Raw genomic sequence first — 16,492 nt, forward strand, 5'->3', positions numbered from 1 at the left:
TGAACAAGCCTGAGCTCAACTGTTAAGTGAGTCACGAGAACATTTAAATACGAAAGAAAGATGCATATGACGAAACATGTCCAACATAGGGTCACTGACGCCAAAGGACTCTGATACCAAAAAGAAACCTTTACATAAATGTCGTCGACACTGTCTCTGAACAGTGAAAATTAAACGAGTCTTTTTGGATGCTGTGTTAGGCAAGTGTCGTCGTGCGGCTTGGGCTCCCCATCGAGAATTGGGATTACGTGTCATACACGGGCATTGAGGCCTCGAGTGGAAGTCCAATAGAAAAGGTGTGAGCTGACGTCAAGATATGACTGAACCTCCCTTCTAAGATGATCGATGATCTTGTAAGATGAGTGGAGTCGAGTGATGAGCACTAGTACTTATTCGTCGTAAATATTTTGTGTGATACAAGTTACAGCTAGCTTACCGGGCGGAGGCCGACAACAGCTCATGATAACTTCGAGAAACGAAAGGGATATGATTTAAACAGGTCTGGATGCGTGAGCACAATGTGCTCCCAGACAAGATCGTCCTGCGGACCGCGGTTGAGGTGCGCGAGCGGGGGCTGTGGCACAAGCAGCGGGACGCGGGCATTTCCGAGTCGATGGTCCGGTCAGCGAATGCCTATAACGATATCGATTGCAATAGTGTCAGTAATGATTCTTACCCGGTCTTCCTATACGGCTCTCGGACCCTTGCACTTCGGCGACCAGTGCTCGGTCCGTGCTTAATCCTCACCTGTTCGGGTTTCTTTCAGGCACAGATCATCACGGTGAGCCGTATCCTGTCGACGTCGTATCCAAAGGAATTCGAAAGTGCTGATCCTTGTAGCACATGACACGATTAGTTTTACATAAATCAGGACCGCAAGGAGTAAACTGTCTGTTTGTTGCATCGTGGAGGAAATCTTGATACATCAACCGCAGATCAATATCGGCGCTGTTCTCTCTAGGTTGCACTAGTATGTAAAGGCGGACTCGATGACTTGAAAGAGTTGTGGACGCAATGGCCGATCTTTCCAGCAGTGGCGGTGATCTGTTGCGGCGGAAGAGAGCTGGGAACCTACTCCTCCATTTGTTCAAAGTCACTTACAGAAGTTTATTCATACCTTCTATGCTCGACGCGATATATATCAATATTAATACCACTACGAGCGGACTTTGATCTCTTCAACCTTTCATCCGGACGGCGCAGCTGTCACTTGACGCTCAAAATTCAAAACACTAATACCGCCTCGTTGAAAATATTGATGCATTCCTACCAAATTCCTACACTTCTTCCCCTCTCGCGTCTTTCATTTCAGTTATCTACAACCTCAAAGAAGCTCAAGGTGATCACATCTCTGGTACGATACTCACTTTACTCTACACTTTCTCGATTCATCTTTCCCCTCCTAGAGATCTCAAATTGTCAACGTTTGTTACGGATGAAAAAAAAAGATAACGGCGTTTTGGGCGCACGCAGTCGTTCAAAATCAGAACTGAATAGAACATGCGATCGACGTCAACGATGTGTCTGATTGGACCTTGCCCTCGGCAAACACTTATGGGTTACATGAGGCATGATATTCATTTTCTTTATGCATTCTTGGTCTGAACTTTAAATTAGCGATCTTAATGGCTCCAGGGTCGTGCTCGAGAAGGCGCTCGACCATAACTCAATTCTGCAAGAGGTTGAGGCTCCCTGTAAAATAGAACCAACGACCAGGTACCTCTGTCGACGTAAAATACTCGACCATCCAGGGATTTTACGAATAGGAACTTCCCGAACGCATCTTCTCCATCTCCGGATGTATTGAAATATAGTTCGTCGCGGTTACGAGGAAGTCGTCATGGAGGGGTCGCTTGATTTTTGAGGTTTCTTCTTGCCTGCTTCGTGACAATTGATCATAATTGAATAGATCATCATCATGTGCTATTAACCGGAGTCCCGGACTCAATCCAGAGCTAGCTTGTCCTTACCCGGCTCACGCTTCCCGTCCAACTTCCAAAGAAAAGCTCCTGATAGATAGATAGAATGTTCTCTGGCTACAAACTTCGTCCAATAGAACAAGGTACGAGGTGCGCATCACATCGATCTGGTACTTCAACGATCAAAATTCTGGGACGTCGCCGTCCTCGAGATCCCCGCCTGCTTAGACAGGGGCAGAGAATGCTGAACATTGACCAACACTTGTATTTGTCCAATCTCCAATCGTCCGGACCGGTTGCATGCGAGGCTCAACGTTTGACCGTGACCTCCGTAATGAACACAGCCAGATGCGCGTGCGTTCCTCTATTCGCAGTCAGTCGTACATACTTTTTCAGTTCTATGATGTCCTAGTTGCGTCGGCGGAGAGCAACTCGTGTATTCCGAATTTGGTATACCCCCGGAATGAGAAAGGGTGAACGTGTGCCGTACTGATTCGCCGTTTCAAGGTATTGCGCTGTTACAGAATCGTTAAGCACCACCACAAGACCAGCGTATCTGAGATAATAAGCCCGTCTAGAACCCCAACTCCACAAAACGATGGAGGCACGAGAACCACCCAAACTGCTAAGCTTACCACCAACTTCACTTCTAAACCTGCCCTCAAACTAAAACCAGTAGATAGATATAACCATCTCCATTGGGGGGCTTGATCCGCGAAGCCCTTCGCGATGTTATGTACGTAGGTCGTAAGTGAGTGAGTATACAAACAACGACTGACGAAAACTGCTAAATGAGGAGTTATCTTCCAAAAATATGTACGGATAGGCGTAAGGGAAGCTGCTGGGTTTGGAAGACTGGAATACGTGGTAGCGATCTCCAGGATGGAAGGTAGGGAAACGAGGGTGAAAGAGTACAATGAAGCGGGTAAAAGAGAGGAACGTAGGGAGAGGAATACAAGGAAATGTGGTACAATGAAACAGATTGACTGGTGAACCCTTATCCCAAGTCACTAACAGAGACAACGAGACTCGCGTGTGGAGTCGATTACAGTAGAAAAAGCACCGATACACAATGGAGATAAGTTGCGTGAAATTGGAATGACTCTATGAGTCTAAGCTGCGCGAGTGCCTTTAGCGAGCGTGCCGGAGTGTAGATGGCGAGACAGAGATGATGAGAGAAAATGATTGCGAAATGGATGACGACGGTAGGAACCAAGGCCAACGAGCAAAAGAAAAGCTATGATATGTGAACTCTACGTTTGCAGAGGGAGACATTAGACGAGACGAGAGAAATGTCGTGAGATGGCGTGGGATCATGTCAGTGCGTTCAAGAAGTCGTGCGTCAGATGAAGAATGCAATGCTGATTTCGACGGAGAAGATGAGGCGGACGAGAAGGCAGACAGGAAAAAGGCGTTCGAGACGGAACGCGCGCAAGACGTAGAATGTTGTAACATCCAACCGCCTAGTACTGCTGCATGTTGCCCGTCTCGTAGTACTCCCCTTGCCCATACTCGTACCCGTGCTGTACCTGCTCACCCTCCTGTGGAAGAATCATCGGCGGATGCAAATAGGTAGCGAAGAGACTCTCTTCCTCCTGAGGAAGCATCATTGGCGGGTGCAGGAAATCCATCCCGTGTCCATGCCCACCACGTCCGTGCCCATGCCCATGTGCATGTCCGTCAGAGGTTCCAGCAGTATCAGGTAACATTGGAGGGTGCACGAATTGCGGGCTGCGATCAGCGCCGCCGCCGCTGCTAGAGTGGTGCCAGAACGCGTTGTTACCGTTCCCTCGGAACACGGTGTAAGGACTGAAGAAAGGGAAGTCCATGCTGCTACGCCGCGAAGACGAAGAGGTACCTGCACTAGTCGCGCCAGAACCCGTCGTGAAACTGTCCCCTCCATAAGAGGAGTAAGAAACCGCGCTGCTAGGAGGCTCTGACACGCTGTCAGTGCTCATACGACGGCGCTTGGCGGTACGCCCAGTTGTGCGAGAGTTCGAGTTGGCGTTCGCGGTATTATTGGCGTTGTTGTTAGGAACGTTGCTAGCACTATTGGTGTTTGGAGATGCGTTAGACGAAGATGTGTTGGAACCCGCTTCCCCGTCAATAATATCGACTCCAGAGAATGGTAACGCCTCGTTCGGGCCACCACTGACGCCAGCCATACTGGGAGGCACCCAGTTCTGACTGAGATAGTCTGGGTGGTATGGCCCAGGGAAGGGGTTATACACCGCGTAGGTGTCACCCAACGCACCCATTAACTCACTGCTGCCCCCCATACCCGTACCCACCATGCCTGCGCCTGCGCCCATCCCCGCACTCATGCTGTGCGAGGCAACGGGCTGTGTCGTGCTGTCTGGTGCCAAAATTGGCGAAGGCGACGGCGTAGGGCGGCGCGAGACGCCTGGAGACGCGGATGGCGTCTGAGTTTGAGAAAGCGTCTCGGAAGGAGTACCTGGCGTGTTAGAAGCGCCTGGGGTGTCGGTGAGGGAGGAACGCTGCGCGCGAGCGTCGTGTCGAGAACGCTTGCGAATGATATCGGATTTCATACTAATGGGACGAGCGGAGCCGTGGAGCTTATAGTAGAGGCCGCATCTATATGTATATTTGATATTAGTACGCCTATGGTAAGAGCAGTAAATGAGAACTTACGCGTTGCAAACGGTCTTGCCTTCGTCGTCCTTCCTCCACAGAGGGGTTGCAGTCGTGTGGCAGTTGTAGCACTGCGCGCTGCCTGTAGACACAGAGTTAATATATGTTCAAGTATACCCCTCTCGAAAGTCCACTCAATCGAAATAGAATCAGACTTACCAATGATTTCTACGACTTCGCCCCTGCCTGCACCTAATCCCATGCCCGCGGTCGCAGTCGCAGTAACAGTGGCAGTAGCAGTCGCAGTGACAATTGGGCTTGCGCCCGAACTCGAACTTACACCAGCACCAGCACCCTTAACTGAGCTTGCAGCAGTGACATTCGCACTGATACCTGCACCTGCACTCGGACCCGCACCCGAACTCACACTCGCAATGGCACTTGCAGCTGCCGCACTCACACCAGGACTCACCATTTCCACAACCGGTGTCGCAGCAGCAGAAGAGGAAGGTGGTGGCGCCGTAATCGAGGCCAACGTAGACAACGCAGATGCCAAAGACGACGCACCACCGCGTCGTCCTTCTCCATGACTAGCACGCATGGACTTTGGACGGGGACGTTTATGCTGCCAAAGTGAAACAGAAATGAGATGATCGCTCAACAAAGTCCATATGACGTATATAGACGAAGTATCACTCACCAATTTGCAATAAAGACCACAAGCGTTACAATTCAACTCGTCGTTCAATCCCCTTCTCCATAACGGGGTATGAGTAGCGCCGCAGTTGCTACACTCAGCCTTGACGCCGCCGGGAGCAGTAAGCGTTGCTTTTCCTCCACCCGGTGCAGCGCCTCCAAGGGTGAGAAGGGGATTAAGGCTTGTCGCGGTAGCAGAAGCAGGTACCGTCACGGATGCAGTATGTTTCACGTTCGCAACAGCAGAGTGCTTGAGAGCAGATGCTGACGGGGCAGCAGACGAGGGACTCTTCACGCTTCCAGAAGCACGCCGTCCAGCTTTAGTCTTCTTAGTGGCAGACGTTTGCACAGTCAGTACAGGACGGTTAGTTGGTGTCTTGCCGGAGCGGTCCTTGCCGCGAGTGCGCGGGTGCGATTGTGTGTGTGTGTGAGTGTGAGAAGGAACCTGCGGGATTGGGAACGGATCAGGAGTAGATGGCTGTGGTTGCTGCTGCTGACGAGAATCGCTCATCAAGACGTCTTGCTCAACGGAAGCTGCTGCTGCAGAAGACCCGCCAAGGAGGGACTCGCCCTCGGGCTGGGTGGGGACAATGTTGTTGTTGTATTCGTCGTACCGCATGACGACGTCACCTTCGTCGTTCCCGTCCTCTTTTGTATCGTCTGGTTGCCCAATGGGAGCGTCGGCCATTCGGTCGTCTTCGCCATCGTACTCATCGCCTAGAAGCTCGTCTAGGGGGAGTTCGATTGTTGGACGAAAAATGCTAAAGCCGGTTGCGCAGCCACCACTGACGCCTTCGCCGTAGCTCATAGGGTTAGATAGAGTAGGGGTAGAGTAGAGGATAGCAGTTGGGCCGAACGAAGTACTAAAAATAGGAGGGAAATGAAGCTTTTCGTACGAGGCCACGAATTTTTCGTAAGATGAGTCGTTCGTGGCAGAGGAAGAAACGCCATTCTGGTTGGATGCGGGGTCGGAAGAGGCATGATTAGTGCCAGAGGTACCGTCACCTCTCCTGCGCCTGCGACCCTCTCTGAACTCGGCGCTAGGCCTGAGGTCTGGCTTGGTGGGGGTGGAGCCTTCACCAGAGAAGGTATAGGATGAAGAAGAGGTCGCGGGGAACGAGCCGGGAGGAGCGTCGATGCTGAATGTAAACTGCATTCGCTTAATAGTACCGGGCCGGGCGTTTTGGGAAGCCTCTCGGGAACGTTCGCGTTCGACAGCTCGTTGACGGATGAGGTCAGTTGAAGCGTTTCGTTTGAAGTCAGGTGCTTCGAGAGATTCAATAGCGCTACGAAAAATGATTAGTGTAAAATGCTGTGGGGAGGAGTGAAAGGAAACATACCGGCCCTTCTCCTTGTCGAGTTTGTCACCCATGTTCTTTGACAACTTCTTGAATTCGCGTTTGGACTTTGCATTGTCGGTGTCGACCATTAAGTTCTGCAAGTGCCAAAGTCGCCAAGAAAGATTCTCGAGGCGTTGGCCCTGCTCGAGATATGATGCTACTTTGGTGCATACCTATGAAAGGGGTTAGTGTCGAGATTAAACGAGATTAGATATGGGGAAGATAACTACCTTCCAAGTCTTTGTGAGTGACTCGGTGTCGCTCAAGTTGCTAAAAGCAACAAAAGACTTGTTACCCTATACACAGGAATGGAGTTAATGTTAGCGCTTTGAGGAATTTTTAGAAATGAATAAGAGGATGATGACCTTGAACTTGAGGTTGACTATGGACGGCATGGACTGATGAAGGTCCAGAGGAACAACGAGGCAAGTGAATGTTAAGTTTCAGTGTGCTTGATCAGAGTATAAGAAGACTTTGATTGGAACGGGGAACCCAGGCGTAAAAGTCTGATGGGCCGCTTTGCTTACGAGATCGTTTCGCTTAGTTAGTAGCACGAGGCCCATCAAATATTTCATTTCATAAAAAATTTATGATTGTTGTTATTTTTTTTTACAATTCAGCGACCCCCCCTTGCGATCGTACCGGGTATCCGTGCCTCGACAACGTGTCCCGTCCAATTGAAAAGCGAATGTAAATTTGCATTCTAACTGAACATTGTAATTAGCATACGAACCGCCTTCACCCGAGTCACCGTTCGAATCTCCAAGTACTAGTCATCGTCGAGTAAACTTCGTTGACTTCTCTTCTTTCTTTCAAGTCAAAATGGATACCTAGTTTAGGTATTCACGAGTACATGCTTGCCTCATGTTCTTCACGATGTATTTCATCTCCTCCACGACAAACCCAATCTCGATGCCCTATACCCTACAATCCCGGTTCCCCGGACGACTTGATCCTTAAGTAAACGAATACTTACACAGCATCAGGTATATGTTCATTTTAGGTAATACCCCTGTCGTTCAACCAACTGACCCTAATAAGGACACAAGTCGTTTGCCTCGAGGCCGTCCCGCGGTCATTTCGCTCAATGTCCACCTTCACACATTCAAGCCCCACCGTGCCGCACAGCGCCCGGTCCTTCTCTTCTCCACTCCCTCTCTTTGCCGCCGGCCGATTTTGCCCGTCGTCCACACTCACTCATTCATCCTCCATCCTTCTTCTTTCGGCCGTCAATTTCATCCACCAAGTCCATCCATGTGATGGTTGTTCAGTACTCTGTCACTGATCACCGTCGTCCCACTAGCATTTTATTCTCGCCCCGTGACCTTCTCACGTAGGCACTTTTCGCTAGAAGTCATCTTCTACTAAGTATGGAGATCGAACGACGAAGGGGAAGCTACATCGTACCCCTCCGCTCTCACACGTTTGTTTTTCCACCACTCGTGAGCAGCCGTCTATCTTCACCGCCACTCTGATATTTTTCGGACGGAACAAATCATCTTTCATACTCTGGAATGTTCAACCATCTCCAGCGCACTAAAGGACTTTCCCTTCGTACGTACGACGATCTCCGCTCTCCTCCTTTATGAACCGCGATCACAATACGTGTCGGGGGACGCCAATCCTCCTTTCATAAACAGTACCGCCACCGTCAGGGCATCCCAATATCTCACATGGGACTCCGATCCTATATAACGTCCATCACTCGCCACGGGGCCTGAACCATGCGACCCTTCAAGCTCCACCATTCGTAGGTCCTCCTACGCAAGATTCGTCACTTGGGAACCTCACTACCAAAACAGTCATCGACTGACACGTACATATGTGGAGTAGTACGACCAGCTGAGTTCATATACTATCAATATACGGCATAGGCTCTTAGCTCGGCCGCTGCTAAGTTGCCATTCTTGAGTTTTCTTATCATCATTCCACAGACGTACGTTCAGGCAGTCCAACGCCAAGTTGCCGAGTTACAGTCTTTGCTGAGTGGCTCACCCTGTTAGCAATTTAATTACTGCTCGTCCAATTATGCATTCGATGTCGCTACTACTATCCGCCCGGGCCGACTCCTCATTAATTATCACGAGCTTACAATTATCAAGGTCTAGCCTAGTCCCAACGAGCTAGGCTTCCCCTCCCACCTTCAGCTCAAGTATTACGATCAAGTACTAATCACCACTCCACAACTCCAAAGTGAGTTACATCGGTCTCTCATAAAAGCCTCGATCGGGATCGATGTACTGCGGAATTTACACGCTTCATTAACATACATACCTTACGTTCATCTCAGCGGTCATCAGATAGGGGGACAACATGAATATAAGTAGACGTCGTTGTATCTTTTTCTCGTAGATCATGAATGAATTTTTGCCGCCGGTGCTTCCAAAGTCTAGAACCAAGAGCATAAACAACGTTGTCTGTACTTGGTTAAACCGTCGCGCCACTGTACCTGCAGACGCGGATAAAGAACACATATGCTGCGCTAGTGCATGTGTATGGAGCATAAGGAGACAAGCTATCTGCGCCGTTCATTATAAACGCCCATTTTCGGGTACGCAACTGTTCCACCCGCCGGTGACGGTGCTTACCTACTTCATCAGATATGGATTCGAGATTTTACCTCCGGCCAAGCCTTTGGAGCTTGAAGAATTACCAGCGCATGGTTCAACGCCTAGAACTTCATGCTCTTGGAGCGCCTTTCATCACACGCGAGCCAACACTCATAACCTCATGTCCGGAGACGAAGAACTCGAGAAGTCAGTCAGTCAAGGACTCCGCATGGACAATTCACCCGAAGAACGGTGTTTTGTAAACAGTAGTCGTTCTTACCAGAAGAACCAGGGATTAAAGTTAGAGCCATTGCGGTAACGTTGAGGGAACAAGTGCGCATAAACGCCAGCCAGCTGTTAAATGTAATATGCACGCCTGCGTACTTCCGCTATGACTCGAGTGTACAAATATCGGTCCATCGGTAAATCTGTCAAGGATAACGTCCCTTGATTCGTATGTGATCTGTCCATTCGAAAGACGCTACTCGCGTACGATTGATTGTTCGTGCGAGTGAAACACTTGCAGATGAAGAATTACAAGTACGAAAACACGTGCAGGGATCATTCACATGACTCGTAGTTCCATATACAGACACGTCTATTGGTCGTACTAAGTACTTCATGAGTCGTAATCAGGGGCATGAGCAAACGAGAATTCGTGCGTACGTGATAGGACCCTGCCTTCGCCAATGAGGGACATTATACGTTATGGCAGGCAGCTGCGTTGCCGACGGATTTTAGCGTGGGTCACCGGTGGGGAGATACAAGTAACCCCCCCGCACGCTCAAATAGCACAAGCCAGCACTAACGTTCGGAACTGAATACCGAGAACGGAACACGCCTCAGCATGGCGCAGTCTGAGTTCAGCCTATGACATGTAAGTACATAGTCAAATCTTCACCGTTTAGAGCGTTGCCCGAAACAAGACTCCAACAGATGTGTGGATGTCGGGATGAAAGGTAGCATGCTGTGTCGATTGTAGTTAGTTACACCTTGATTACACCGATATTATGATCATGAGAAGGTTCAACAAAAGGAATGGTGACGGAGTTAGGAGCCGAGGGTTGTACCATATTGTGCTGTGCTGGTGCGGGCGGCGGGTAATATATTCTTTGCTCGGACATTGAACTTTGCAAGGACCTGTGGTGCGGTCCTGTGTGAGATGGTACGTGGTCCTGGGTCTAGTGTCTCCCGTGCTGGTCGGGCAATGTAGTTTCCACAAAAATCGGAGCTTGTCCTCTTAAATATGCGTCAAGGCCCGAGGGACAGAACGTGGCATGACACGCACTGAGTCAAGCGCTTTGCGGCATTTTGAACATTGCCGGATGGTCCGTCCGAGGATCAGCCGCTGCAGCGGATACTGGAAAGGCAACCACGGTCCACGACGTAGTGGACACAGAAATAGACACGTACGTTGAAGAACCGTGACGCCAAAGGCACAATATTAGATTGAATCGAGTTTATTGCTGTGAGTTGGTTGTGAGTATGAATTGCAGCAACTGGACGACGAATCAAAAGACGAGCAGATCATTCTGGGACTATTTCGAATGACTGTCGGTGAAGGCAAGATGAACTTTGAAATCGAAGGAGGCTCTCGGATTAACCACGTGGTATTACATCATCCAACCTGGCCCCACCACCCAACCTCGATGCACTTGAGTCGCACCACAGATACTTGGAAAGCCCAACATGTCTCACCACCATCACGGGTGAGGGTGACCGGAGTGATACAAACACGCATACGCCATACCAGAGAAATCATCATATTGCACAATCATACAACCATTTCGCACAGTTCCACCTCCTGAAACTACCTCGACAGACCATTCAAGAAACCCGTGTACCCGTATTCACCCTCAACTCCACTCCGAACCGGAACACCATCTACGTTGTGCTGCATTGCTCAACATTAAGGTTTTGCTGAAGACAAGCAAATCAGTGGGATTGTTGCCACAACATAACGGTCAAACATACGCAGGCAATGATTTAAAGTGATTTCAAGAATAGTCTTGGTTAGCTCTGCCTTCGCTTTCTCATTATGAGAGCGTCCAAACAGTAACACCGCCATCCAAGCAAGTATGCTTCCTTGATACGCCTGGACAGCAGTGCTCACAGCTTCCCTGACAGCTGTTGCATGCGGAGACACAATGTATTGCTCGAGAGCGACATGAAAAGAGGGGACAGACTCTTGCTGGTCCTGAAGATGGCGCCGCTTGTCGAAAATGTAGAAAGAGTGTTCGAAGATAATGACGACAGCTAAATTATCAATAATAAGCAGGTTCATTGCAACGTAGCCTCAAAACTCACCAGAAATGAGCTGAACAACGTTCTCCAAGGGCGATGAGCCAGAGGCCTGGCACATTCGCAAATGAGAAATGTGTACAATCTATGACCAATTGGACATACCACAGAGAGTAACCTAGACCGCATCTCTGCACAATGACTCCGATAAAGCTGGTCAAATCATGGTGGAAAGTTGAAAATCGTCCACCTCTGCTGAGGATCGATACGCTCACATTCTGCCAATGTGTAATATGTTCGGTCAGGATGACCCGAAGTCAAAGAAGGATGAAGAAACTAACGTCCTATTGATGGATCAGCTATGTTGTTCGCAAGGAAGGCTCTAGGATCAAAACACTCACAATCTGTTAAGGGATGCGCGATTTCAGTCATAAGAAAAGTTCGAGCTCAACGGAGGATCAGCATACTGACACTCTGTCAGTAGATGAGCAATAGTATTGGTGAGCAAGTCTAAAGCTTGATTGGGGGTAAAGACACTCGCCGACTGTCAATGGGTCAGCGATGTCGTTCGCGAGCAAGGCTCTAGGATCAAAACACTCACAAACTGTCAATAGGGATTGGCAATTTCATTGGTCAGTGATACTCCAATTCGACTGCGGATCAATGTGCTTACACTCTGTGAACGTATGGGCGATGTCTTCAGTGAGTATGGCTCGAGCTCGATGACGTATAGACTAACTCACAATCTGTTAACGGAGCGACGTGTTTGATCAGTATGGCGCGAGGGTGACAGAGAATTAATACACTCACGTCCTGACAATGGATCGACGATTGCATCGGTGAGGAAGGCAGGAGGTCGACAGAGGATGATCACACTCACAAGCTGTCAATGTATTGATGATTGCTTCGGTCAGTGGCTCAAGGTCAGTAGAGGATCAATGTACTAACCTCCTGTCGACAGATGGTCAGTTGCTTTGGTCAGGAATGCTTGAACGAACTCGACCAAGGTTTAATGCGCTCACGTTCTATCAACGAATGGGAGATGGCTTGATTCAGGAAGTCTCGAGCTCGAAGGAGGATCAACACACTCACACGCTGCGAACAGTGGGCAATGACTTCGATCAGCATGACTCGAGATAGAAGGAGGCTCAACACACTCACAGTCTGTGAACAGTGGGCAATAACTTCGATCAGCATGGATCAAACTCAAAGGAGGATCAACACACTCACAGCCTGCGAATGGTGAGCAATGACTTCGATCAGTATAGCTCGAGCTCGAAGGAGGGTCGACACACTCACACGCTGCGAACAGGGGGCAACGACATCGATCAGTATGGCGTGAGCTTGAAGGAGGATCGATACACTCACGCGCTACAAACAGTGGGAAATGGATTTGATCAGCATGGCTCGAGCTCGACGGCGGATCGGTACACTCACAGCCTGCGAACAGTGGGCAATGACTTCGATCAGCATGGGTCGAGCTCAAAGTAGGATCGCCACACTCACTTCCTGCGAACAGTGGGAAATAACATCGATCAGCATGGCTCGAGCTCGAAGGAGGATCGGCACACTCACAGCCTGCGAGCAGTGGGCAATGACTTTGATCAGCATGGCTGGAACTTGAAGCTTGAAGGAGGATCGACACACTCACGCGCTGCGAAGAGTGGGCAATGACTTCGATCAGCATGAGTCGATCTCGAAGGAGGATCAACACACTTACATCCTGCGAAGAGTGAGCAATAACTTCGATCAGCATGGGTCGAGCTCGAAGGAGGATCAACACGCTCACATCCTGCGAAGAGTGGGCAATGAGTTCGATCAGTATAGATCAAGCTCGAAGGGGGATCGACACACTCACAGGCTGCGAACAGTGGGCAATGAGTTCGATCAGCATGGGTCGAGCTTGAAGGAGGATCGACACACTCACAGGCTGCGGACAGTGGGCGATGACTTCGATCAGCATGAGTCGAGCTTGAAGGAAGATCAACACACTCACATTCTGCGAACAGTGGGCAATGACTTCGATCAGTATGGCTCGAGCTCGAAGGAGGATTGACACACTCACAGGCTGCGAACAGTGGGCAATGACTTCGATCAGCATGGGTTGAGCTCAAAGGGGGATTAACAGACATACTGCCTGCAAGTAAACGCTCGACGTAAATGAGAGCAACCTTTGAACTTTCCAATAATCTTACATAAATATGTGGAAACCAGGCACCCAAATTCCTTATCATCTTCTCATGACCCTGAGATGTTACTGCCTCAGCAGAGTCAAAAAGTCCCTGGAGTGTTCTGAACAGTATCAGCCGCTAACGTCCGCGGCAGGTAAATGAGACCATGGGTAGTTACATCTGAATTGCATATTTCACGGAGAGAGCCAAGTTGATCTGCTGGGTCGAGACAAATAATTGCTGCAGCACTTCATTGTCCAGGATTCCAGCCGTGTGTTCGATGAGTGGCCCGCAATCTGCACCATTCTTGTCCATATCTAATGGATCAACGGTCATCATGTATCGCAACTCAACCATCAACCGACTTACTAGGAAGGCATACATGGCATTTTGGAGGCCATCGGACATCGCTGATAAACTTCAGTTGTGGACCGTTAGCAAACGACTCCTCGGCGTGTTTCGGCGCCCGTTCTTTAGCGCCTTTCAACGATGCTCCCTTCGACTTCAGCTCTGCATATGCGATGTCGTAGAGGGCATCGAACTTTGTGAACAATACCATCACTGGAACTGAGGATTGTAATTCTGCGCATCAGTCGAACATCAACGATACTGGTATGCGAAGCCTTACTCCTTCCTGTATCACACTGAGAGAAAAATTTCTTTTCGCCTTCTGTGAATGATCTGCTTGCCCCGTCCATTGGGATGCAGTACCTATGTTGAAACTGTGAGATAGCGCATGTCGTGATTGATTAGTTGCAATTACCATATGACATGGAGTTGATCTTTTAATTTGGTTTCCTTGGAACGATCCGCGATAAATGCCTTCACCTCGTCAAATTCGGATTCGCCGCCTGCCTCAAACCCGCGTGAATCGTGAAAGACGAACCCTGGGTTGCTTTGAAACACCATTTCATTTTCAATCTCGTGCTCTCCACGCTGGGAGCACGTCAGTTCATGTCATTAACTAAGAGTACACATTACCTCTCTGGATGCATTTAAAACTGTAGCATTGATCTGATATTGATGCATGGGTCAGTCATCACAGCCTCTTACTAGCATTATGAGGCGCACCTTTTCTCCAGCGCCGTTATAGATTTCTGGGTTGTCCCGTGTGTTGCAAACTCTCTGGAGGATGGTAGTTTTTCCTGCATTCGCTCTTCCTATAACGAGGATTCGAAAGCGACCGATTTTCTCTCTTATTTTTGAAGGATCCATGGGGGAAGGTAGATGTGACGGAGAAGCGTTGGTGTAGTCCTATAATCGATCGCTGTAGTGTGTGAACTCGGCAGATGCCTGACGCGAAATCAGCATCTAGATTCAGTGGGCAATGGGCAATGTTTATATATATAGCTGTACAGTCACTACCATGAGGCGTACACGACGAGTCCCTGCATCATCAGGTAAATGACCCGAAAATGACAAATTATTAGCAAGCTTTATCTCATCTAAAATTTGCATAATACCTATCATAATTGTATGCCAATCGAGAAAGCTTTGAATACCCGAACTTAGTTGGGTGGAACCCGTCAAATACACAACTGTGGTAGTTTGGTTGCAATCACCTGCCGCCAGTCCTCAACAAGGTGACAGTGGTCGCTCTTGACAACTCTGTCATGGCGGGTTGGTATTGTAACATGTGTCATTTCGGTAGCGAGCTGGCAATATACGACAATTTTGACATGCAACCTTTGGTTGTTTTGACTTCCTCCATGATCTCTGGATAGGTGTTAGTGTCAGTTATCTATAAAGTAAGGGAGAACGGGTTTCGGGGAGTGACGGGCACTCGCGTGGCTTTCGCGTAGGAACACTTAAGAACGCTTAGTTCGCGTAGGAACACTTAGAAACGCTTAAGAACGCTTAACTCGCCTAGCTCGCTTAAACCTCTTTTTGGAAATATCGCGTGGTTTTGTCACGTGATTTCGAGCGCCGACTCAATACCATTGCCCGTTCGAGTGCAGCACATGTCAATAAATAATTAATGAAAATTTGAATGAGAGAACAGGGGAATGGGGTAATGGGCCAATCCGCTCACACCTTTGGCCCGTTACCCCATTCCCCTGTTCTCTCATTCAAATTTTCATTAATTATTTACTGCACATATTAGGATGCAGCTGAGGCCAGGAAGCCAAAAAGGAGCGCTGTCACAACCCTTTAAACGAATTAACGCTGGGGCAGAGACTAGGACTCAAACAAAGGTTGTCTAACAAAGAAGAGAGGATAGCAGGGACGTCTTAGGATTGCTAGCAATAAGCTAATACAAAAGAGGTTTGAACTGAAGAACTACTGACTACAACGAGCTACCTATATACATATATTGAAGCGGAGACTGAATCTGAATCTGAACTAACTAGCCAATCATTAAATAGAAAAGGGAATCGTACGATGTTCTAAATATAACTACACTATGATGTCATGGAACGTGTGATGGCTGTGCAAGGGTTCTCGAAGGTTCTAGAGTCACGTGACTTAATAGCTTGAGTAAGGAAGTCGAAATCAGGGATGTCGGAGATAGAGGTAGTGGGCGCTAATGGAATGGAGAAGTTCGGGTTAGGGTTTGTGAAAGTTATTGGTATAGACGCTGACTGAGCGCTAACTACAGGCGCTTGTGATGGGCGCTTAACGGGTGTTTTGCGAGTGTTCAAGAAAGAATAATGATTTGTATTTGGAATTCATGACAAGCACAAAGCGCTCCTTTTGCTTCCTGTGCCAAAGGCACAATGGGTGTTGGACTAGTGAAACTATATGGTCAGACTATGTTGGACCGAACTGCCTACAACGCACCTCAGGCAGTACTTCTTGGTGCCAATAAAGGGTCTTTCAGACCCGGTTTCTATGTTATGGGAAACTGGGCTGAGAGGCCCCTTAGCCGGGAGGATCCTCCATATGTAAATAGCTACATTCTAAAAATATAACTCTACCTCGTTGCCCTCCTTTTGCGCACCTCGTTGCCCTCCTTTTGTGCACTTCGTTGCCCTCCTTTTGCA

The 16,492-nt window shown here is 48.8% G+C and overlaps 2 protein-coding genes across 2 annotated transcripts; both read right to left on the bottom strand.

Annotated features, from left to right (window-relative positions):
* Positions 1-3,382: 3,382 nt before the first annotated feature.
* Positions 3,383-6,942, bottom strand: DFJ58DRAFT_714092 (uncharacterized protein; the record flags this gene model as incomplete). The annotated part of the gene is made up of 7 exons (XM_041383979.1): positions 3,383-4,514; positions 4,572-4,653; positions 5,079-5,136; positions 5,212-6,493; positions 6,548-6,720; positions 6,778-6,843; positions 6,913-6,942. The coding sequence occupies 7 exons, from the start codon at positions 6,940-6,942 to the stop codon at positions 3,383-3,385; spliced, it is 2,823 nt and encodes a 940-aa protein (XP_041248533.1).
* Positions 6,943-10,843: 3,901 nt separating this feature from the next.
* Positions 10,844-11,814, bottom strand: DFJ58DRAFT_742433 (uncharacterized protein). Its single transcript, XM_041387194.1, has 5 exons — positions 11,739-11,814; positions 11,503-11,681; positions 11,404-11,449; positions 11,071-11,352; positions 10,844-11,016 (listed from the first exon to the last, which is right to left on the bottom strand). The coding sequence occupies exons 2-5, from the start codon at positions 11,524-11,526 to the stop codon at positions 11,006-11,008; spliced, it is 363 nt and encodes a 120-aa protein (XP_041248534.1). The 5' UTR covers positions 11,527-11,681; positions 11,739-11,814; the 3' UTR covers positions 10,844-11,005.
* Between the last annotated feature and the right edge of the window lie 4,678 nt (positions 11,815-16,492).

The sequence above is a fragment of the Suillus subalutaceus genome, assembly GCF_016647625.1.
Source record: "Suillus subalutaceus strain FC151 chromosome Unknown DFJ58scaffold_12, whole genome shotgun sequence".
In the NCBI taxonomy this organism is placed as follows: domain Eukaryota; kingdom Fungi; phylum Basidiomycota; class Agaricomycetes; order Boletales; family Suillaceae; genus Suillus; species Suillus subalutaceus.

What these genes read in the sequence shown, in the direction of transcription:
- DFJ58DRAFT_742433 (XM_041387194.1), bottom strand. Translation starts at nt 11,526, where the DNA reads ATGCGGTCTAGGTTACTCTCTGTG. An exon ending in GGTCTAGGTTACTCTCTGTG is followed by an intron (nt 11,450 to 11,502) that starts GTATGTCCAATT and finishes CGAATGTGCCAG; the next exon opens with GCCTCTGGCTCATCGCCCTT. An exon ending in CGTTGTTCAGCTCATTTCTG is followed by an intron (nt 11,353 to 11,403) that starts GTGAGTTTTGAG and finishes TTGATAATTTAG; the next exon opens with CTGTCGTCATTATCTTCGAA.